This window comes from Carassius gibelio, chromosome B20 (assembly GCF_023724105.1).
Source record: "Carassius gibelio isolate Cgi1373 ecotype wild population from Czech Republic chromosome B20, carGib1.2-hapl.c, whole genome shotgun sequence".
NCBI lineage: Eukaryota > Metazoa > Chordata > Actinopteri > Cypriniformes > Cyprinidae > Carassius > Carassius gibelio.
The window spans coordinates 27,010,028-27,035,602 of record NC_068415.1 but is presented as its reverse complement, the minus strand read 5'-3'; the positions used below and the strand labels follow the sequence as shown (position 1 = coordinate 27,035,602).

At 42.5% G+C, this 25,575-nt stretch overlaps 1 protein-coding gene across 1 annotated transcript in view; it reads left to right on the top strand.

Annotated features, from left to right (window-relative positions):
• The first annotated feature begins 6,118 nt into the window (after window positions 1-6,118).
• Window positions 6,119-25,575, top strand: part of kcnk2b (potassium channel, subfamily K, member 2b) — a 64,574-nt gene continuing 45,117 nt past the window's right edge. Inside the window, exon 1 of the mRNA XM_052586549.1 lies at window positions 6,119-6,359. Coding sequence (XP_052442509.1) covers window position 6,359 — 1 coding nt within the window. The 5' untranslated portion in view covers window positions 6,119-6,358. The remainder of the gene's footprint in view (window positions 6,360-25,575) is intronic.

The window sequence follows — 25,575 nt, the reverse complement described above, 5'->3', positions numbered from 1 at the left end:
TACGTAAATCCAACTTGGTATAGTATGTGGCCCAGCAAAGCTGTTCTAGTGTGGCTGCCCCAGATGAGGCAGGAGAAATGGAGGGCCGAATTAATTCCATTGGAGAGTTCTTTGCAATGTAACACTTACTGACTTCGGATTCAGGTAATCAGAGATAACGGAAATATCTGGCCTTTAGGAGAAGAGGTGCATGGCATCAATAGCGCAATCGACAGAGTGATGAGTTGGAAGTTGTGGAACTTCTTTCTACTGTATTGTGGAGATTTGGAGCGAGAGTACCTTCTGCTGACTGCACTAGTGTTTGTGGTTTGTGGGAGAATTTCTATTCATCCTCTTGTGGGAGGATTTATTCAACCCACATGTGAGTTATTTTCTTTTGTTGTTAGAACCAAGGTTTATTTTGATTGAGTTTGTTTTCTTTAGTTTTCATGGGAAGCTGTAGGGAGGTGGTTGCCAATTATTTTGATTATGCTTTTTCTCCTGTTTAAGAACAGTTAGGGTAATCGTTTGTATTTATTTTTTTATTTTATTTTTACAGGTTAGTTAGGTTGTTTTTGGGAATTAGTGTGTTCTGTTTGTTATGTTGGCCTGGACCCCACCTGAAGTTATGTTTGCTTCCTTGTGTTTAATAAATTATCTTCTGTTTCCACATTAATTACGCTGTTGTGAGTCAGTAGAGGGGAAAAACTCCCTCCATTTTTATACACAGTCGATGTATAAAAAAAAAAACTGGATGACATAATTTCTTACTGCTAAATTCTGAAAAAACAGAGGACCTAAAAACTCATGTAATAACCTAGAACACTGTCTATGACTTGATGGCTGCTCTGTCAATTCTTCGTCATCAGTTAGGAACCTAGGTGTGCTATTTGATTTTGAGAAATCTTTCCTTTCATGAGTTCACGCTTACATATAATTAGCTGAGGTATGGTATGCGTATTTGGCGTGCTGTCCGGGGAAGGGCGGCGTGCTCGGGTATTGCCTGAACTTAGAGTACCCCCCCTTCCCTGTCTATTCATAAAGTGAACTCGAAGTGAGGAGATGGGGTGGAGGAGGGATGCTGATAAACCGTCAATGGATAGAGGTAAGTCAGCAATATTTGTACTCTGGGATTGATTACTAGATTGTGGTCCACCTGTGTTGATTAGGCTAAGTATCTGACACGCTCCTCCCGAACCTTGTTACGAGAACATCATTTCATGAGTTCACTCTTACATATAATTAGCTGAGGTACGGTATGCGTATTAGGCGTGCTGTCCGGGCTCCGAGCTTAGGAATTGCCCGAACCTAGAGTAGCCCCCAAAACGCAAATGGACAAGAGGACAGCCGCCAGATTAAGAACGTCCCCCAAAATAGCATTGAGTACTGGCGGGGGCTGATTTTATTTTTTGAGAAGTCATCTCGTTGGCGGGTCAGAAGAGCCTACGTACTCCAGTGGGAGCGACTTAATGGTTGGAAGGGTAGGCCGATGCAACAGGAGCTCACAGCGTTGGAACAAATGGCCACACCCATTTTTAAAACTAAAAAAAAGGTGCATACATGCATGTTCTGCAATGAAATTATATGAATTGTGAAAAGTGCTGTACAAATAAATATGAACATTAATATTTGCGTAAATGTACAGACTGACCCAGCAATGCAAGTGAAATATCCATTAAAAACCTCTCCGGACATCTTGGCGACAAATCATGAGGAGTACGTAAGTGATACTGTTTGTCTTGCTTCAGTTTAACCAAACATAAGACTGATGTCATCCAATGTACGAACAAATGACCCCAACCTTTCCGCTAAGGAGTTAATTGCATCAGGACTGCGATATGCATTTACCACCATCTCTCATGAACATCTACGCCGCATCAATCAGAGCCGCTTTGAGCCATCTGGATTCTGGAAGACTACTTTTAATGTTCTTTGTAAGTTTGCACCTCAAAGAGCCAATATGCTAGTAATATGCATACTAATAAGCATCTAGTTAATAGTAAGAATTGTTCACTAAAGTGATTAGAAAAACAAAAACAAACGAAAAACATTACAGAATCTCTTTATAACCGTCAGAAATGTCCGATTCTGTCATCTCCAGTTGCTAAAGGATGTGTTCCTAGTTGCTATGGAAACTCTACTTTCCTGCCACTAGTGTTACTTTATCAGTGTTGCATCTACAAGAATGCAGTTGTTCCAAATACCAGCATATTTGACTCTAGGCATAAGTAATGCATTTTTGTAATGCCTCTGATTCTTAACTACCTGTGTTTGAACACCTCCTGGAGATAGTGTGAACAAAAAGAAGGATTATTAAATAAAAATAAGAATAATAGTTCCAAGTTCATTGTTCCTTTACATGGACAGAACTTAACGTAACGTAACTTGACAGAACAGACTAAATATGAATGTATTAAAGGCTTGGCTGTTTGAACTGAGAGACGCACCTGGCCCTGAGTTAACTTCCGGTCTGTGTTGTGTATATCGGTCTGGCTGCGGTGCCATCTACAAACGCAGTTAAAGTTAAGGTGATGAGTAGACTGAAGTTGGGCTCAGGTGGTTGTGCTGTGGGGATGTGTTGCCCATATATTTATTTATTTGTGGAGACTCGCCACGGCTTTGTTGAATAAACATGAACACGTATTGCACGTTTAATAATTAGATTATTAATAATTCCTTACATTTATATGTTTAAATATCAAAACGAGGCATATTTTTATATCACTGTATTTCTGAAGGAAGACTTTGTGAGCGTAGCTCTGCTTTGTTGACATTTGTTATTGGGGAAACCTCTATTTCTCGCGCTTTAAAGCATCTACTCCTGGCACAGAATGAATTTGCATTTTTAATTTTTTTTATCTAGATTAATCTAGATTAAAATGGCTCATTTGAATTCTACCAAAGATATTGAGAATGGGTTTATCAAGCTAGGTGGTGCATTAGAAAAGGGGCTCATCTCCTGTTTCCAAAATGCATCACAAAGTGCTTGAGAAAGCTGTAAACTAATTCCACATTGCACAAGTTGTAAACAACCTTAAGCCTGTTTCACACATAATCCGTCTGCAGTGTGTATGCACTAGGGGTGTAACGGTTCACAAAATTCACGGTTCGGTTCGATACGATACACTGATGTCACGGTTCGGTTCGGTTCGGTTCGATACGTTTTAGATACAGCAAAATGTAAAAACATCTCAACTTTTCAGAATGCCGCAAGCGCACCGCGGGTCATGTGACAAGAACCAACCAATCAGCTTCATCCTTTCCCGTAACAACGTTGAGAGCTCAGCCAAGATGAAGGAACAGCTGATCATAGTTGTATATGGATTGCAATTTTGAAATAAATTCAGTAGCAGAGCTACTGCAAGCGATTTTTAGAGCTGCAAATCCATTTATCCTTCGCTGAAATTTCCGCGTCTCATGGAGAGAGCACGTCATTGTTGCTTAGCAAAGACAGACGCCTCATGAGCGCTTCTGCCCGAGCGCTTTGGAAAGGAGGAGAAAGACGCGCTTAGCGTTTTCCATGCGTTTTTAGGCACGATATGTGAACGGACCCTAAGGCGCTCGCTCACTCAGCACGCGCTGAAGGCTCGTTGCAAAATGTCTAATGCATTTAACAGACCAGAAATATAAGATCCTAAAATAACCAACAGGTCTGGTGTTTGGGTTGGATTCCCTGTAAGCTATAGTGTCTAAATGCTGCAGGGATAGTTTGCTGCGTGCATGTTTCTCCTTTTTTTCGTCTTTTCCCAGATAGTACTGACGCATATATCCCAGATATTCCCGCTGGTTTTTTTTTTTTTTTTTTTTGTAATCCCACTGGTGTACCCTGTCATGTTGCAGATGCGACATACCGTTGTTTTTTTATCCACCACTCTCTTGCCATCACCATTATAGCTTAAAGGGAATCCAAAGTGCACCCAAACACCAGACCTGTTGGTTATTGGAGGATCTTCTCATTTCTAGTCTGTTAAACGCATTGGCTATTTTGCAACGAGCCTTCAGCGCGTACTGAGTGAGCGAGCGCCTGCTGAGTAGCCTAACATAAACATATAAGATGGTGTTTTTTTCTTCTTCGGGAGTGTCAGGGGCGTTGCCTGTTACGTTGTTTGGGTTATTGGGCTACCTTGTTGAACGCATATCATTATATTTCTTTCTCTCTCTTTTTTTTTTTTTTTCAAATATAATTAATTACTCCAACGAACCGTTCGGTATACATAATGCGTACCGCGTACCGAACCGAAAGCGTCGTACCGAACGGTTCAATACGAATACGCGTATCGTTACACCCCTAGTATGCACCCATACTAACGGATTCCAGCGTTCATGTAGTTGTGGTCCGTCAGTGCGTTCCAGGAGTGGTGTGTCTGCAGCAGTGCAGCGATCGTTCACGTACCGAGTAGCGGACTGCAAACGCAAACAATAAGTATGAGTCTGTGCTGCTTCAGCACCACATACGAAATGCACAAGGACTGCATACGCACTGCAGGCAGATTATGTGTGAAACAGGCGTGCGTCTTGTCAAGGTTTTCATTGGGAAGCTTCTTTAAAAAAAAAAAAGATTTTTTTCAAGTGTGATGTGGTAATTTCACAGTAGGCATACACACAGGTTAGAAGACTCGTTCTCGCCCCCTACAATGCAATTCGGCTAGGCATAAATCCGCGCTTAAATATCAAGGTCAAAGTCATCATAGCTCACCTAGTATAAACCCAGCTCTCAACCCAACTTTGTGAATAGATTAATGGCAATATATTTTTATCTCCCAATAAGAGTCTCCCGTTAACGCAGCACGTTAACGCCGATAACGGCCCACCACTAGTAAATAACGACTTTATATTAAAGTGAACTGATCCTTAAACATTTATAATACTAACAAAGAGTAAACATGTTTACATACATTTAAGCTTCATTGATAATATATAGTGTTATTAAATGTACATACATTTCATATATATATATATATATATATATATATATATATATATATATATATATATATATATATATATGAAATGCATTGTCACAGTTTGGTGAAAAGTTACCATTCACAGTAGAGTGACGAGTAGAGTGACTTCATGGAGACAGAACAGAATTCTGAAAAGAATTTCTAAATTGCCTAAATTTACCCACTAATTATTAACATTTGAGATGGACCTGTTCACAAGACACAGCTATACAGTATAGCGTAGTTCAAAACAGTGTGGGCAAATAGATGAAGAAACACATTAAGACATTTAGAAAAACACATTCACTTACTTCCCTTCCTCCACACACAGATCTCACAGAGCATGAGACACACAAACGAGCCAAAATGCGTTACATTTCTGAACATTAAACATCATTATAATTGATCTTTATTCACCGGTTTCTTGTGGTTTCTCATTAAAACTTATAAAAGTAAATAGTGTAAATTACATTTCTAATGTCATAGTTTATTAAAGGCAGAACACGTTGTACTGCAGTGTTCCCCATGTGTGCAACTGGAATTTCAATCTTGTTAGTGTCTTCTGCTAGTAAGTGAAGCATTTGAAAACTAAACTGACAACAGAGGAGATTAAAATAATAGCAGATTTGTCTCATTTTAAATCAATATTAAAATTGGAGTTGAAAAATTTACTTCAGACAGGTATTTTATTTTTTCATTTTTGGGCTGAACTATACCCTTATCTACTTGTGTTTAACTACTTCTGGAGATGGCTTGAAAAAAAATTATTACTTAGTAATAATAGCACCAGTAGGGCCTAATATAATAGTAGATTAGTAAAAGTTCATTGTTCATTTGCAAACGTAACATATCAGGACAGACTAAATATGGTTGTGTTAAAGATTTGATTGTTTAAAAATGTAATCTACTTTTCTTGTTTTGTGACTAGACAACACACATTTTAATTAGATATTTAGTTACAAATTTGGTGATTAGAACTGACTTGGGGACGTTGTTTTTTCTTGGAAAACAAGAGACCATATGATGCTGAGGTTGTAAATGATGGTCCCGTGCGTCGGCGTCAGGTATCCAATTAGTAAAGTAATTAAAATGACAATTAAAACGATCTTATGCTTCGTGTGTTAGCAGGGCTGAGTTTGAGAGTCAGGAGAAAAAAAAATGTGATGGTTCAAACCTACTACCTTTAGTTACCATTAAGATCCCGACCACTCTCGCGCGTCTTGCGTCACTGGAGTCTGTGATCTAGAGGAGGCGCGATTCGGTTCCCTCTGCTTTCACTCAATCAACAAGCTGTGCGTTTCCGAGAGGTTCTGGCAGGTTAACGGCAGAAAAAAAAACAATCCTTTCACTGATCAGAAGAAATGGAGTTGGGGAAATTGAACCGAACCTCTGCAACCACACGGTAACGCGAGCGTCGATGAGGAAAGGACTAAAGAAGTAAGTTACATAAACAGAAACACAGCCGGCTTTAAATACATCAGATGTGTTTTATTATGCGCGCTCTCGTGTGTGTGTGAGAGAGAGGGAGAGAGAAGACAGGGTGCGCATGAGGTTTCGATTGGACATAGTCGTTTTTCAAGTAAATACAGGAATAAACGACATCCTAGATGAATATTAAAAGATCGACGTACCCGTGAATAATTTCCCTTGATCAAAAGGCAGAGCGGTCACATGGGTGAAGAAAGAGAGAGAGAAAACCTGCAGCCTACAGAAATGGTTCATAAATTATCAATGCGATGCGTATAACGAACTGCGTAATACATGCAGGTGCTCGTATTATAAAATGTAATATCACCGTAATATTTCTTATGTTAATTTGAAGAACTATTTATAGTATTTAAATTATTAGGATATGACTTAATACAGATCAGATGTTTTGATCAAATGTATCCTATTAATAGACATATTTAAAAAAAAAAATGGTGCAGCTCGTTTTAAAATTGTGATATCTTACACCTTATTTACAATATGAATTGCAGTTATTAAGAACATAAAATTATTGTTAAGGTTTCAGTACAAAATAGGCATATAAATCATACAATCGACAGCATTTGTTAATTGTTGATTATTTGTTAATGTTGAATACCAAAAAATCCCTCCTTCAAGAGAATTGAAAAATAAAATGTAAATCGTATATATCAATAAAAGCACTTTATTTAGTGTATAAAGTTGTTTTATCATATTTTTTGCAGTTAAATGTTTAAGGCATATCTCTGTCAAGGCATTGAATCTGGAAAGAATAAATATGTAGCTAAGTACTAGATTAATCATGTTATAATCCATAATATTTTAAATTTTGGCTTTTTTATTAAAATCTTTCAAAATGTAAAAATCTCACCATAAATGCTTCACTCTATCCCATATTCTTGCTTTTTTTTTTTTTTTTTGGTAATCTCAGCATTATGTCACACGTGCAGTAAATTAATATGAACTTGTACTGACCCCGGAGTGTCCCTTTTAGAATTACTAAAATCTAAACTCTGTTGTACTACATGGTCAGATTGTGAGTTTGAGTGAGCCACACATGACCTAGTGCATCAACATCCACCATGAATGTGTGTTAGCCAAGGGAGAATACTGTATGATGTAAATCTCATTTTAAGAATGAAAACACACTATTTAAAACTGTTCAGTAATATTTAGGTTTATAAGCCCACTGCCTAAAATGTAATAAAGGTTATTTAAAATGGTAAATTTAAGATGTTATTGTTACAAAATGCTTAACTCAAAAATGAAAATGCAGTTGTTTTTTGCATGGCATATGCTGCAGCACCGTTATATCCTGCATCTTTTGAATCAACAATCAGTGCTTTAATAATTTGTGAGTGTATTTTGTGTATTTTAACCCTAATTTACTAAAACACTACATGTATGAAATTGTGCAGACTTTAGTTCTTTTCAGTGTTTCTGCTTATAGTGGTTCTTTATGTCATGTGCATCTTCTGATGTGATTTAAATTTTTCCTTTCTCTTTTGGAGTGTTACAAGCTCTTGGTGCATGAAGAAGATCTATAAAGTTGCAAGGACTAAAGCATCAAATCCAAAGAGATATTCTTTATCAAAGTTAAGCTACGCCCCCTAAAAACGGCTCATTCAAACACGCCCCACATCTATGTCACTATGTGGAAATATTTCTGTAATGCCGCCCAAATGTTGATGCAAAGAAAGAAGGCGTGGTCTCAGTAACCGCAGTTAGTGTTAAAGAAGTCATGTCAGGGAGATGCTGTATGTATCTAAACGAAAGCAAAAGCACTTTATTTGGCCTTCTGAAAGACGATGCATTTAGGAATCTTTAAGATTACTTGCAACAGAACAGCAACACATTTTATGGACTGGATTCGTGAACCTAGGAGAGGAGGTTATTCTGACTTTGCTATGACAATCTGGTGCTTCTGAATCAACTACTGTAAGTATGTTTTGTTATTAGTTTAAGTATTTGCTATTGAATGTTTCAATGCAGAGTTTTTTTGCATTGTGTGTGTGAGAGAGAGACAGGGTTACACAGTGGAGTCAGCTGTCTTAACCGTCCGTGGCTTTTGTACTGCAAACACATACGAGCTTCATCACTGTGTCTGTCAGGTGACTCGGTTACTCTTACGGTTTGAACTGACGGTAAAACTAAGGACAGTATAAACTGTCTTTACATTTATTTTGAAAGATGAAGCTTGCGTTTATGGAAAGGGTTGCTTGCGGTGTTAAGCCAATCCCAATCCACTGGGTCAGCTGACCAGTCAGAGCAGACTGCGCTTGTCAGAAGATGGACTTTGTAGAAAATGATGCATTTGAGAGAGGCAGGGCATAGAGGACCTACAATAATGTACAGTATTTGAAAAATAATGTTTTTTTTTTTTAACATTAAAGCATGTCAACATATTCTGTTACACCAAATATACACACAAAAAAGATCTTTGCTTAATTTTTTTTTAAAATGCATTATTTTTCACATAATTTATACCTTATACCATTCTAGGGCTGTGATGTGGACCAAAAAAAAAAAAAAAACGATTGTGATTTCTTTAATCAGTTTTGCTACTTCGCTTTTAATAACGATTTTGACACACACAGATATGCTTTACTGTCATAAATGCAGTGTGAATTTGAAACATATTTCCAAAAGAAACCCAATTAGAGCTTTATCAGAAAATTGTAACATGTCTCTAGAACAGATATAAGTCAAAGGTGTGACAGAGTATGGCAAAAGAAAAAAATCTAATGTCCAGGGATTTTACATTTTTTATTTTTTTTGCCATGCATTGGTCATAGAGCTCATAGCGGTGCCTCAGGTGTTGAAATAGATTTGTTGCACTAGGTTCACAAGTACTCAGTCTGCAGTGCATATACAGTGTATGTATGCAGTGCAGAAGCAGCATGGACTCATTGTGCTTTCGCACAGGACACGTTTGCAGTCCGCTCCTGATCCACGGCTGTTTACCACAAACGCAACATTTATCCATTATTTTGATTTCAAATCCAAACATTGTTTCTGTAAATGCTTTTTCAGAATTGTGATAAAATTTTATCACTGTACAGTAATACAATCTTTCATGGACATATACACATTTTAACTCAATAAATATAACTTTGTTTTCCTACCTCCACGATTGCCATCTATTATTGCCTTGTTTATATAAAAGTGCACTTTTCCTTGTTTTAACTTTAGCCAAAAAGACGTGTTGACTGTGACTGTCGAGGGTGCATTATTGTAGCTCGAAAGCACATATGACTGAATACAGATCAGATGTTTTGATCGAATGTATCTTTTAATAGACATATTTAAAAAAAATGGTGCAGCTCGTTTTAAAATTGTGATATCTTGCACCTTATTTACAATATGAATTGCAGTTATTAAGAACATTAAATTATTGTTAAGGTTTCAGTACAAAATAGGCATATAAATCATACAATCGACAGCATTTGTTAATTGTTGATTATTTGTTAATGTTGAATACCAAAAAATCCCTCCTTCAAGAGAATTGAAAAATAAAATGTAAAGCTTATATATCAATAAAAGCACTTTATTTAGTGTATAAAGTTGTTTTATCATATTTTTTTATGGTTAAATGTTTAAGGCATATCTCTGTCAAGGCATTGAATCCGGAAAGAATAAATATGTTAGTACTAGATTAATCATGTTAAAGACGTGTTGACTGTGACTGTCGAGGGTGCATTATTGTAGCTCGAAAGCACATTAATATAATATTTTCTGTTCACATCCTTTGCTTCTTTTCCCATGTGCAGTGGGAACATTCTGATCCATAAACATGAGCGCTGAAAACATAAGTACTACAGACTGAGTGTGTGAACCTGGCGTTACTTCTCTTTGCCCAGTCTATTCTGTTTTTGAACAATAGAATATTTGTTTAAGAGGATCACACAAAACCTGTGTGCATCATCGTCTCGCCCCCTTTGTTGCATGTTCCCAGGGGCGGGATTTGTGATGTCACAAACCCAGGAAGTAACTCGTTGTAGTCCCTATGAGCTGTTTTTGTAGGCATTAAACTGACAAAGGTCTCAGTTTCTCTTCTCAGTCTACTAGAGAATACTGATATATATTGCATTGAAATAAAGGGATAGTATACACAAATATTTAATTTTTATCATTATTTACTCACCTTGACCTCATATGGAGAGTCCAAATCAATGGTTGATGACATGAGAAAATTAACTGGCCATAAATATTTTAGCGGCCATGGAACTGTATTTAGTATAACTTGATATTTTTATTGGCAATATCACAATTTTATATACTTACCAATGATGATTGTGACTCATAATTGATGCTCGGTTAGTGATAATTTCTTTCTTTAGTGGAAACATTTACTTTACATATAAGTAAATTTTTAACGAGTCTTTTTATGGTCTATAACAAGTTGCGAAGAAAAGTGAGCAAAAGAGGCACTTTTTACATGGACGATACATATTTTCCAACAGATTCTGAGGCTTTGACCTGTACACTCTTAAAAGCATCACTTTTTTAAAGTATTAAACTGCATAAAATTGCCTCAAACAGCATAATGCAAGCTTTCTCACCTTCAAGGACTTGAGTCTCAGTAATGAGAGCCTGCCTACACATCGAAGCCTTAAAACATTTCTTTGTTTTGTGTGTCCATCGCAAACACCAAATGACTTCTCCACTTACAGATCAGAACCCACCCTGCAAACATACCTGCACTGGACCTTTACAGTCCCACTTAGGGCTAGCCTAAGGTACCCCAGCAGGCTGCCAGAACAGGTCCCCTGAGAATTAGCTAAATGTTGGCTCCTTAGCACTGGCCCTGCACTGGCAGCCCTCACTTAGCCCTCAGGAAACCCACATAGGGCCCACACTATTTATCTATATTATAGATAAATAGTGAGGGGTGCCCAACCTTGGTCCTGGAGATCTACCTTCCTGCAGATTTCAGTTCCAACCCTGATCAAACACACCTGAACCAACTACTGTAATTTGGATCTAAAGTTTAAAGTTGGTAGTCAAAGGGATTTCAAAACAATGGGTTTATTAAAAACAAAATAGAAAACAAATAAATTCTGGTTATTACAGCAACATATAATAAAAAAATATAAATACAAAAAAGTACAAAAAACAAAAGAAAGTGCATGCAAAGCAATGTAAGATTGTAGGATTTTGTCATGTGAAAGTCTTATCTGTATCACAAACAATGTCAGTAGCTGAAGTTGGCTGATGGCAAATTAATAATCCATTTAAAACATGCCACAGCTCTCAAACACCAGACTCTTCCTAACCAGTAACAGTCAAAAATAGTCCAGACTATGGTCCCACGTCGAAAATAACTTTTAAATCCATATTCAAACTGGACCATGATGTGGAAACCTCATTAATAAAGAGTCCTTCTAAAATGCATACAAATACACTATCTTAAACTATTAGCATCAATCCAAACATTGGCCATGCATACATGTACCATCTCTGCAAAAAAAACTTAGCAATGTACACTTTTAAACAGAAAAAATAACAGCTCCTTTAGACTGGGCTTGAAATGACTCATTTCCCACCAAGGACACAGCACAATCTGTTCAGCAGGTGACCCACTCTGGCTACTGCTGATTGTTATTGCTAACTCCCTCTACCCACATAATTTTAACCCACCTTGCTTTTAAGGAAACCCAAAACACCCTAGGAGAAAAACTGCCCTCAAACTAAACCTCAAATATGGCTCATGAGATCTACTTTCCTGCAGAGTTTAGCTCCAACTTTGATCAAACTCACCCACCTGTTTTTTTGATGATGATGTGACATACAGCCAAGTATGGTGACCCATACTCAGAATTCATGCTCTGCATTCAACCCATCCAAAGTGTACACACACAGCAGTGAACACACACACACTGTGAACACACACCCGGAGCAGTGGGCAGACATTTTGAAATGATCCTTCTGAAAAGGTCTCTTTTGGTTTTAGCCATTACAGTTCAATTGAGTGGCTAAAGAATGTCCAGTCAATGTTTGTATTCTCCTATTTGCATTATAGGGCTGCCTACACAAAACCTACATGGGCCCAAACGATACAAAAGTTTATTTGGGCCCAAATGGGCTGGCCCACACTGGGCCATCATGGGATTTATGTGGGCAGTCCACTAGAGTGAGCCCAAAGCTGTGGGCCCCACCTGGTAGGGTTGCCACCTTCAATACAGAAAAATAAGGGACGCCTGGGGGGGACACCTCGATGACCAAAGGTCTGATGACGTGCCAGTGGTGGTAAATCACAACTTAAAACATGTTTCCACAAAAATATTAATTGCTAATGAACTTTAGTAATTGTATAAATTTAAAATTAAATGTATGCATTTAGCAAACGCTTTTGTCCAAAGCGACTTACAGTGCATTCAGGCTATACATTTTTACTTATCATGTGTTCCCGGGGAATCTAACCCCCAACCTTGGGCTTGATAGCACAATGCTCTACCAATTGAGCTACAGGAACAAATAAGGTATTAAACACATAAGGTAGTGAAACCACATAATAAATAACCGATCTATAAACATTTCTAAACATTTCTTTTAAAACACGCAATTTTTTTTTTATTATTATTGGTAAGTTAATCTATTTTATATAGTCTTTTCTATATAATTATATAGTATAATTCTATAATTCTACAGTAGCCTATTGAAGAATGAAATCACTTAAATTAGTTAAGTTGTTTATTTGCTTCACATAGGCACTGTATTTTTATTATTAAATATATCTCTCTTATCACTTATTAAAATAATGTTTATGTGTCTGACTGTACACCTTAAGTGTCATTAGTTAATTAACATTAACTAATAATGAACTGCACTTATACAGCAACTGTTCATCCTTCTTCATGTTCATTTCTACATTTAATAATACTTGTAATGCGCTGTGAACTAACATGAACAAACAATGAACAGCTTTATTTCTATTAACTAACATGAACAAAGATTAATAAATACTGTAACAAATGTATTACTTACTCATTGTTAGTTCATGTTAGTTAATACACTAATGTTTAATAAATGAACCTTATTATAAAGTGTATGAATATTGTTCTCCCGAGGCATGCTGTCGCACATCTGACAAGCCACCGTGCGCAACAGAGAACCCTCGCCCACAAATTGTGCTTGATAGTTATTTCCGCTGACACTTTCCAGCCAAGTATTTGATTCCTCCCACTCTCGTCGGTACTTTTGCGTCTGCTTTCGTTTCAGCCTCCACCATTCTTTCAAATTGACTCTCTGCCAAGAGACCCGCCCTCCTCTGACTCTGATTGGCTGTGAACCTGAAACAAACCAATCAATCCACCGATGGCAGCAAGTATTACCCAATCGGGCAGAACAGGACGAGTCTTCACAGAATGCCTGTGGGATGATTTGCATGAGATGCTGCATTGAAGACAACTCCGAAAATACGGGACAAACCCCGTCCCGTACTGATTCAAAACAGGACGTGCTATTTTTTTCTCAAATACGGGACGATTCCGTATTTTAAGGGACGGGTGGCAACCCTACCACCTGGACAAGCTCACAAGGACATGTTTCCAGAGCAGCTGATGATCTTTTAACCAGGACTATGGCTGCATCACAACTAACCAAAAAGCTGTGTCCTGGGGACCCACTGCTCTGAACATTTTGTAGATCTTTCTTATCAGACACACTAAGTTTAATTAATGAGCTGATTATCTAAATTTTAATCAGAAGGGAAACAAATGTGCAGAGCCTGATTGAAAGTCCCTGCTTTAAAGCACATCTCCTGCAAGCATCCTCAACCTGAAGCACAGCAGAACTTACTAGTTTTGCTAGCCACGTTAATATATATATATATATATATATATATATATATATATTGTGGCGGGGTGAGGAACTACACGACAACCGAAGGACAGAGAAAGTCCCCGAAGGGTGGATTTATTGAATGAATTGTGCTCTGAGTGAAGGCGGTGCTCTCCGTGGTGCTCCAAGTCCCTCGTGCTCTCTGTGTCCTGAGTGGTGGATCCCGTGCTGTGCTCTCCTTGGTGGGGCTGACGGTCACACGCTGCTCTATGTAACAGAGGAGGTAAGGGTTAGAGTCTTTGTTGGGAGACATTCCTAAGTAGGTGCCGCTTGACGAGCTGCAGGTGCGGCCGCTCAGCCCGTGCCGAGCTAGTGCCGGTGACTCCACTGTGTTGCCAGGGCGACGCTGACGAGCGCTCGGGACGCATGTCACACCCCCCCCCCCCCCCCCAAGTGTCGACCTGCGCCTGCGGGACAATGGGGAGATATGGGGAGGGTGGGGAGTGGAGCCTGACAGACCTGCGAAAGCTGCCCATATCCTGGAGAGGCCGTCCGCGTTGGCGTTGGCTGTCCCCGCCCGATGTTGTATGGTAAAGTGGAAGTCCTGGAGCGCAAGGAACCACCGGGTCACCCTGGGGTTGGTGTCCTTTGCGCGGGCCATCCACTGCAGTGGCGCATGGTCTGTCAGCAGGGTGAAGCGGCGTCCGAGGAGGTAATAGCGAAGCTCCAGGACTGCCCACTTGACGGCCAGTGCTTCCTTCTCCACGGCGGCATACCGTTGTTCGGTCGGGGTCAGCTTCTGGCTAATAAAGATCACCGGGTGTTCCTCGCCGTCCTGGACCTGGGAGAGAACGGCTCCCAACCCGGTGTCTGAGGCGTCGGTTTGCACCAGGAAGGGGCAGTTGAAATCGGGGGCTCGCAGGACTGGCTCCGTGGTGAGGGCTGACTTCACCTGCTGGAACGCCTCTTCCGCTTCCGGACTCCAGGCTAGCTTTTCGGGTTGCCCCTTCCTGGTCAGATCTGTCAGGGGAGAGGCTAAGGAGGAGAAGTTAGGGATAAAACAGCGGTAGTATCCCGCCAACCCCAAAAAGGCTCGTACCTGGGTCTTGGTAGAGGGCAGCGGCGCCGAGAGGATAGCTGTCACCTTCTTTTCCTGGGGGCGGATGAGGCCGCGTCCCACGCAGAAGCCCAGGTACTTGGCTTCGGAGAGAGCCAGGTGACATTTCCGGGGGTTGGCGCTGAGCCCCGCCCGGCGGAGGTCCAGCAGCACCCTCCGGAGCCGCTCCAAATGCTCCCCCCAGGTCTCTGAATGGATGACCACGTCGTCGAGGTAGGCCGCGGCGTAGGCCATATGGGGCCTCAGCAGGACATCCATGAGCCTCTAGAATGTGGCGGGGGCCCCGTGCAGGCCGAAGGGAAGGACCCGGTACTGCCAGTGGCCACTGGGGGTTGAGAAGGCTGTCTTGGGCTTGGCATCCTTAGACAGGGGGACTTGCCAATACCCTTTGGTGAGGTCGAGAGTCGATATGAACCGGGCCCTTCCTAGTCGATCCAGGAGCTCATCGACCCGGGGCATGGGATAGCCATCGAATTCAGAGACCTCATTTAGGCGGCGGCAGTTGTTGCAGAACCTTAGGGTGCCGTCGGGCGTCGGGACCATTACGATGGGGCTGGACCAGGGACTCCGCGAGGGCTCAATTACCCCCAACTTCAGCATCTCCTGTACCTCTGTCTCGATTGCGTGTCGCCGAGCCTCCGGGACACGATAGGGCCGCTGCCGGACGATAACTCCTGGTGGTGTTCGGACTTCGTGCTGGATGACGGTCGTCCGCCCTGGCAGAGGGGAGAACACATCCGAGAACTGACCGACCAGGTGCTGCAGTTCCGTTTTCTGGGCTGCGGAGAGATGGGGATCCATGTCCACAACCACGGGAGAGGTGGCGGCGAGGGCCGAGAGCTGGGGCCCGGTCCCCACCCAGCGCTTCAACAGGTTTATATGATAGAGCTGCTCTTCCCTTCGGCGACCGGGTTGGCGCACTTTGTAGGTGACGGGTCCCACCCGTTCGGTGACCGTATATGGGCCCTGCCAGCGGGCCAGGAACTTACAGGCTGAGGTGGGGACCAGTACCATGACGTGATCTCCCGGCTGGAACTCCCGGGGTTGGGCAGCCCGATTGAAGAGGCGCTGCTGGTCTTGCTGGGCCTTGGTCAGATGCTCCCGGACCAATGGCATGACCCTGTCGATCCGCTCTCTCATGGCCTTGATGTGCTCGAGGGTGGTCCGACATACCGCAGGCTGTTGTTCCCAGGCTTCCCGGGCGACATCTAGGAGCCCTCGGGGTTGGCGGCCGAAGAGGAGCTTGAAGGGCGTGAAGCCGGTGGACGCCTGGGGCACCTCCCGGACCCCGAACAGCACATACGGGATCATCTGGTCCCAGTCGCGTCGGTCCTCGGCCACGACACGCCGCAGCATCTGTTTAAGGGTCTGGTTAAAGCGTTCCACGAGCCCATCGGTTTGTGGATGGTACACGCTGGTCCGGATCTGTCGGACTTTGAGGAGTTTGCAGAGGTCAGCCATGATCCAGGACATGAAAGGGGTGCCCTGGTCGGTCAGGATCTCCGCTGGTAGGCCAACCCGACTACTCAGTAGGAAGAGCTCCTGTGCAATGTTCTTGGCGGTGGCCTTGGGGAGGGGAATGGCCTCTGGGTAGCGGGTGGCATAATCGACGATAACCAGGATATGTTCATGCCCCCGGGCAGACTTCGGCAGCGGCCCCACCAGGTCCATCCCGATGCGCTCAAAGGGCACCTCAATGATCGGCAGCGGGATCAGCGGGCTAGGGGGAGGAGTATGGGGCGAGGTCCGTTGGCACGTCGGGCACGCTTGGCAATACCGTTTGACATCCGCCTCCAGTCCTGGCCAGTGGAAGCGGTCCCGGATCCGTTGCACCGTATTTTGAGCCCCGAGATGGCCAGCCATCGGGTGGGCGTGGGCGAGTTCCAAGATCGCCTGGACTTTGCTTCGCGGTACCACCAGCAGCATCTTTTCCTCCCCCCTCCGCTGGCCGACATAGTAGAGCAGGCCATTTTGGATGACGAAGTGGGGTGTGGGGTGGGGAGCTGGTTGTAGATCCTCTCCTTCCGCCACCCGCACCTGAGACCAGCAATGCTTGAGGCGCTCGTCCCCACGCTGCTCTTTGGCGAGCGCCCCCCCCCCCCCTGCTATCTGCTGGAAGACATCAAAGAACAGGTTAGAGTTCTGGGAGGGGGACTCACCTCCTCGAGGGCTGTCCGACGTTAGCAGCGCGGGGCCTCGTCGAGGGCGCCTTGCTGGACTCCGGCGTTGGCGGTTCCCGGCCAGGCTAGCAGGCTGTGCGCAGGAGGTGAGGAGCTGATCGAACCCCGGCCAATCCCGGCCGAGGAGAACGGGTACCGGCAGGTTCTTTAAGATTCCCACTTCGACGGGCCAGGAACCAGGTGTCGCGTTGATGGTCACTCGCCGGGCCGGGTCTGGTATCCCCGTGCACGCACGTTATCGCCAGCCGGGCTCTGGAGCCTGTTCGGGGCGGAAGGACAGTCGGTTGTATCAGGCTTACCCCGCTGCCCGAGTCGAGGAGGGCGATGAATGGCCGGCCATTGATGTGCACCTTGGCTCGCGGTGCCTTCGGCGGTGGGCCGTGAACTGAACAGCCTGCTAGCCACGTCCGTCCGGGGGAATGCGGCGGCTTGGTGGGCATCGGCTCGTCCTGGGGGCCGGGAACCGCAGGCCTGCTCACGGGTCGCTGGGTGCCCTCCGTCGAGCATCGCTCCTGGACCACCCTTCGGGGAAAAGGCGGCGCTCGCTCCCCTATCTCCCGGTGTTGGGCGGCCTCCGCCAGCTCAATGGCCTCCACGAGCCCGTCGAGATCGGTGGGGTTCCTCATGCCAGCCGCCTGCCTCAACGCGCGGGGAAGGGCGCGGAGGAGTCGGTCGATCACCACACGCTCAGCTACCTGGTGTGCGGAGGGACCCCCGGTCAACAGCCAATGTTGGGCCAACCGGGATAGTTCGGCCGCCTGGGCGCGAGCGGGCTGTCGAGCTCGATATTCCCAGTCATGGAACTGCTGCGCCGCACAGATTGGGGAAAGGCCTACTCGGCTCAGGATCTCCTTTTTCACCTCTCCATAGTTCCGGCTTCTCTCGGCCGTCATGGTGAAATACGCCCGCTGCGCTTCCCCGGTCAGCAGCGGCGCGAGGAGTCGTGCCCACTCGTCCTCTGGCCACGCCTCCCGGACTGCGGTGGCCTCAAACATCTGAATGTACATCTCCACGTCGTCATGCGCCGTCATTCGTGGCATCAACTGGACGGCTTGGACACGGGGGTCAGGCAGCGGCGTGCGGTGGGCGGTGGCGCGGTGGGCGGCGGCGCGGAGGGCGGCGAGCTCACGTTCGGCGTCTCCTTGACGTGAGGCCATGTGCTCCATTATCTGCTGCTGGCGGATGCTCACCTCGGTGAGGTGTTTTAGCAGTTCTTCCATGCCGGGGGAGGAGCGGCCGCCTGTGGAAACAGAGCAGATACAAATGAAAGGGGGAAAAAAAGAAAAACAAAAAAAAACAAACGGGTGGCTTTAACGGTCTCCTCAGGGGTCGGTTGTCGGACCCCTCGGTTGTCCTCACACTCTTGCCCGCATTCTCCACCAGTGTGGCGGGGTGAGGAACTACACGACAACCGAAGGACAGAGAAAGTCCCCGAAGGGTGGATTTATTGAATGAATTGTGCTCTGAGTGAAGGCGGTGCTCTCCGTGGTGCTCCAAGTCCCTCGTGCTCTCTGTGTCCTGAGTGGTGGATCCCGTGCTGTGCTCTCCTTGGTGGGGCTGACGGTCACACGCTGCTCTCTGTAACAGAGGAGGTAAGGGTTAGAGTCTTTGTTGGGAGACATTCCTCACCACACTGCTTTCCTCCTCTGCTTAAGTAGGTGCCGCTTGACGAGCTGCAGGTGCGGCCGCTCAGCCCGTGCCGAGCTAGTGCCGGTGACTCCACTGTGTTGCCAGGGCGACGCTGACGAGCGCTCGGGACGCATGTCACAATATATATATATATATATATATATCGAGACAGAGAGAGTTAGATTATACTTTGTCAATATACAAAGTACAAGTACAGAGCTAATGAAATGCAGTTAGCATCTAACCAGAAGTGCAAGAATATGGTGTTTTGTATACATGTAAGTACAGTATATCATTGACATGATTGCAAATGATTGCACAGATACTATTAAAACCGAACTGAGCTGCATGATGACATCACTGAATTCAATGATGAGCTGCCTTTAACTAGGGGTGCTCCGATCACGATCGGCCGATCGTTAATGCGCATCTCGTCAGTAAAGCCGGTTATTTAATCAGCAGTTAATTCCATCAGGTGCGTGATTTCACATAGAGCAGCTGTTACTACACAGAGCCGTTGTTAACTGAGAAGATGGGCCAATAAACGCTGAAAATTAACGTGATTTGCGCATCTTCTCTATTAACAACGGCTCTGTGTAGTAACAGCTGCTCTATGAGAAATCAGGCACCTGATGGAATTAACCGCTGATTAGAAAACCGGCTTTACTGACGAGATGCGCATAACGATCGGCCGATCGTGATCGGAGCACCCCTACCTTTAACTGTCATTTTGCATTACTGACACACTGTTTTCCTAATTAATGTTGTTCAGTTGCTTTGACACAATCTGTTTTGTTTAAAGAACTATATAAAGGTGACTTGACAATATTAAGGAGAGTGTGTACAGAATATAAATAGGAACGCAATGTAGGATTATATGCACATTATGAACCACAGTAACGTAAGAACAGTGGTAATAAAAACATTTGGTTGAGTGTACAATAGTATTGTTAAACAATGTATTCTATGCAAAATATCAGTAGTGCAATGATACTTTTATACTTTTAGTGCAAATTTGTGTATGTAAAGTACTGTGACCAGTGCAGTAAGAGAGCAGGTGCATGTTTAATTGGTGTTGTGGAGTTCAGGGTCATGGTCTTGGGGAAGAAGCTTTGTAAATGGAAGGAGGGTAAAAAGTCCATTCACAAGGCAGTGCTTGTGATTAAATGTAGTCAACTGGATAGCCTGGATTTTATTTTTTGACTCGGTTCTGTTTTGTGTTTTATTTTATTGTTAAAATTTATGATGATTTTCATATGCCAGCCTGGTAGCTACTCCAGACATTTTTTTATCATTTGAAATAAATCGTCCCAAAGCAATGTAATAAAATATTTTATCCACTCATAGGAGCCCTATCATATCCTGTTTATTCTGCTGTATTATGCTATCTATTCCAATGACCCTTAATCGACCAGCTGAGCAGGTGAAACAACATATATTCAAATTTCATGAAATACATCTCAAATTCATAATGTCTTCTGAATACAATAGTGCTATACATTCAAAGATATCATAAGTACAACCATTCCAAACATATCAGAAAAATGCTTCCCCACTGAAATGCAATTCATACGCAAGTTCATAACTCCCAGTCCATTCAACATGCATGTACTTTAGAAATGTGATTTGCACTCATGTATTGGTCATACCTAGAATCTGCAAATGCTGAACTTACAACGTTCATGGTGTGAATTGCTAAACATGTTAAAAAATGTCCATTAAGCATATGTAGTTCGACATAGTATCCAGTTCCAAATAAAGAAAACAAAACCCACCTCAAACACAAACAAGTCAAGTACAATTAGCACAAGAATAAATATCAACTGTTTTTAGAACAAACAACAACAAAAAGTTGCACTTACACTTTCCCTAGCATGCTTGGTGTACTTCAATCTCTGTTTTAAATCGTTAACGGCATAATTTCTCTCCAAACACATCATCAGCGGGAGAATCAAACACTCCCAAAACGACTTCAGCGACACACTCAAATCTCTCCAAACACATTATCAGCAGGAGAACCAAGCACTACAAAGACTTCATCAGTAGATTCAATGGAAGATTCAAACACTCATATGCCCCGTTTCCACCGCAGGAACTTTACCTAGGAACTAAGAACTTTTGCCTGGTACTCTGTGTGTTTCCACCGCAGGAACCAGGAACTAAATAAAGTTCCGGTGTAAAAATGCCCCTCAGAAAGTCCCTGCTGGTAAGTTGGTACTTTTTCAAAGTTCCTGAACTTTCGGGGGCGGGACTTGGGCGCTAAACATGCTGATTAATTGAGTTCACACAGCATTGGTTGAGTTCAACCACCATTTATTCGGATCAACATTTTCAAAATATTACTGTTACTGAGTCATGAAAAGTATTTCAGGCGAGAATGTAGTTATTTAAAACTCAACTCTTTGGTTTACTTATAAAGACAGCACCTATTTAAAAAAAGTGTTTCGCCGATCTCAGAGACGGTGAGCTCCACTCGATCAGCTGGAGCTCAGTGATCATCTATCCAACGAGAAGCGGCCTCACCTCAGCTAGACCTTCTGATATATGCCGCTGGGCCTGATGTCTCTTTAGTGGTTAAACATAAGATATCATTCAGTTGCGGGGTAAATCTTATGCTGTGTTCACACCAAACGCGAATAAAGCGTCAAATTCGCGTCTACCACGTCTAGTTTGCCGCTTGACCATTTTGAGATCATTCGCGCAAGTAATTCGCTTCATTCGCTCGTGAAATTAACTTCACAACAGACGCGAATTCGCGTCATGGGGGGGCTTCTGCCAGCTAAGTTCACGCAGCATTTTCAACCGCCATTTTTATTCGGATAATTTTCAAAATATTACTGTTACTGTGTCATGAAATGTAGTTTTAAAAGTATTTCAGGTGAGAATGTAGTTGTTTTAAACTCAAATATGTGGTTTATTTATAATGACAGTGTCTATTTAAAAAATGTGTTTCGCCGATCTCGGAGATGAGCTCCATGCGATGAGCGGGAGCTCCGTCATCATGTATCCGCCGAGAGCTGCCTCACATCGGCTAGATCTTCTGACATTTGCCGCTGGCTCTGATGTCTCTTTAGTGGTTCAAGATAAAATATAATTTGTTCGGGGTAAAATGAAATGTTTCTTATCTTTGGCCTTTATTCAATTTATCTATTAATATGTTTTATATATATATATATATATATATAGGTCCTTTTTATTCCTGTCTCTATAGAAATATGAACTTTTGTCATATAGCTCCTGTTGACTCCTCACTGACAACATCAGTCATTCCTCCTTGTTGAATGATTGGAGAAGGGTATTCCTGCACAACCGGAGGCTGCAGGAACATACTGTTGAATGAGTGACTCCTAGCAGGCTCCTGATTGGTTAACGCAGCGGAAAAAATTTTTCAACTCGGGCGGCAGACGCGAATTCGCGTCAAACGCTAAATGCGTCTTCCGCCCCGCGCTTAACGCCCCATTTGCGCCACGAGACCTCCAGACGCGCGTAGACGCGCCTTTGCATTGACTTAACATTGAAATAATTTGTGCCAGACGCTCTATTCGCGTTTGGTGTGAACACAGCATAACAGGTTTTCTTTGGTCTGTATTCAATTTATCTATATGTTAAAATAAAAAAGGCAAATCTATATAATATTTCGTTTCATTGTAATAGCTATTTATACACATATCCCTGAACGAAGTACATTTCTGCAGCTGTTATTATGTTTAACGTAAATGAAAATTAAAGGAAGCAGTGGTATTTGATATCCTATTTCGTTTTATTGTAAATATACAGAGAGGAAAATTGCGGTAGCCAAAGCGAGCTGACTGAAGTTATGAAGTACGCTGCTGTTTGCAGATTTACCAGACTTGCGTCGTCGCGGACATCACCCTCCCGAGTCGAATGAGCAAAGTCTGAGCTACCAAGGATGAACGTCCAAAATCAGCGCACTTTGTTTTGAGAAACGCGCGCAGACCTACGCCACCAGTCTATTTGCCTAATCTTCCCAGTACTTTACACCGCGGTGGAAACGCAGAAAGCAACATGTCTGAGGGGAAAAAAGTTCCTGGGAAAAAAGTTCCTGGTACAAATGTTCCGGGTAATTTCGGTGGAAACGCGGCAATAGTTCAGCTTCAGCATCAAAGTACCATTTTGGGAAGTTGTGGCCTAGTGGTCAGAGAGTTTGACTCCTAACCCTAAGGTTGTGGGTTCAAGTCTTGGGCCAGCATACCACAACTGAAGTGCTCTTGAGCAAGGCATCGAACCCCCAACTGCTCCCCGGATGCCGCAGCATAAATGGGTGCTCACTGCTCCGGGTGTGTGTTCATAGTGTGTGTGTGTGTTCACTGCTGTGTGTGTGTGTGTTCACTGCTGTGTGTGTGAGTTCACTGCTGTGTGTGTGGACTAAGGATGGGTTAAATGAACCCCTTTACACAGTCAACACAAGTAACATACCTCCAGACTGAGCTAAACCGGTGTATCTAATTAGTGTTAATTAGTGTTCCTGTAGCTCAATTGGTAGAGCATTGCAAGGGTTAGATTCCCCGGGAACACATGATTGGTAAAAATTGATAGCCTGAATTCACTGTAAGTCGCTTTGGATAAAAGCGTCTGCTAAATGCATAAATGTAATTTAATTTAATTTAATCTAATTAGTGAGTGCATGTGCTTATGTCTTAGATTTATCTTAGATTTATCTATAAAAGCCTTATTCATATTGAAAAAAGAAGCATCGTGTTTTGTGGTTACAAGTTAATGTCTTAAACTGCCAATCCTGTTACTGTGCTAATTAATAGTGTTTTCACTATACTTAATATCCATTGCAGAGTTGATGTTATACCGTTCGTTCAGTGAATTGCTGGCCGTCTCAGTGATCAGCCGTAAAACAGTGATTCTGTTCAAATTCCCTTAAAAATCTTAAATGATTCCCTTTGAGCTAAAGGTCTGTGAGAAATTGTATTTTGCAAAATGTGTTATATCATTTGATAAATCTCTGTTCATTCTGAACAACTGTGACTCAAGAGCCACTGCTGTCAATAAAATTGTTTGAATTATTCAAGATTATGTATAAAAAAAATTTTTTTTTAATACTTTTGCAAACTAGTCCTAGATTTTCACACTTCAGTACAATTCCCTGGACTCTCTAGGTCACCAGTTTGAATCTGCCTTTTGGTGAGATTTTTTCTACCTTTTCAAATTTCAAATCACATCAGAAAAGCATTTATTCTCAAAGAATATTAAGTAAATAATCAAAAAGTTAAGGGTAGGTGTAGGGAGGGCTTTATTGTCCCAATAAGGTGGCATCCATTAAATTAGACTCAATAAGTTATTATTGCATACTGTTTTATAATGTACTACAATACTCTTTAATAACACACCTGATTCAGACTGGGTCTAAAAAACAGCCCTGGACTTTGACTAGGCCCGGCCCAAAGCAACCGGCGCGTGTAAACTCGATGACAACAACAACAATAACGCCTGGCATGAGTGTCACAAGACTTTAATTGTGCCTCATGATACTATACCATCCAAATGATAGCAATAGCACTGATGTTGACGATGTTAGGCTGGAATGGGTGTCTTTCTCTGCCCCTGGTCTAAGCTCAACCTGAATAAACAAATGATGAAAAAAAAAAAAACTGTTTTTATTCCAAGATAGCATGGAATAGATTATATAATATGATGTTATAATAGCATATTATACAATCTATTCCATGCTGTCTTAAAATAAATGTATTACTTAATAATCTTAATCATTTTACGCAGTAATTAATCTAACTTCACAAATAATAATACCACATGTAAATGAAAATACACCATTACAAATGTCACTTCTGTATTCAAAATCTTCAAAGTTTGTATGCATTAACTGTAGCGTTACCAACATTTTTAAAAGTAAAAGCACAACATATTTCTTAATAATAGCTACTGCATGTGACATTTTACAGCTAAAATGTTGAGTTAAAGCAGTTTTAATTACTGTAATCATTAAAAATGTGGCAACCTTCCGGAAATTTACCGGTATGAGAAGTTGTAACATTACCAGTAAATTGCCGGAATTCTGCTGTGTGTGAACGCAGAAGGAAAATTACCGGTATGAGCACGTACGAGTTCAGAACGCGGTGACGTAAGACGTCTACTCCGGGCCAATCATAACAATGTGACGCATTCACGCACTGTTTAAGAAAATAAAATAAATGTCATCCCACTGAAGTGATGGTGAAATTAAAGCGCTTCTCCTTATCCGGGCGGATGAAGAAATATGTCATCTGAGAGAAACAGTTAGTGATGCAGTAACATATGATAAAATAACCGTTAACTGTCTCCGAGAGCAATGCATTCACAGGACAAAGTCAGGTCATCAATAAACTGAAAACATTGTGTCTTAATATCTAAAAAATAAACAACCATCACAAACGAAGTAGTAGTGGAAGTATTTCTTGTTCTTATTATGACTTTTGTCAGTCTATTTGGGGATCCTGCTACTCCACAAATC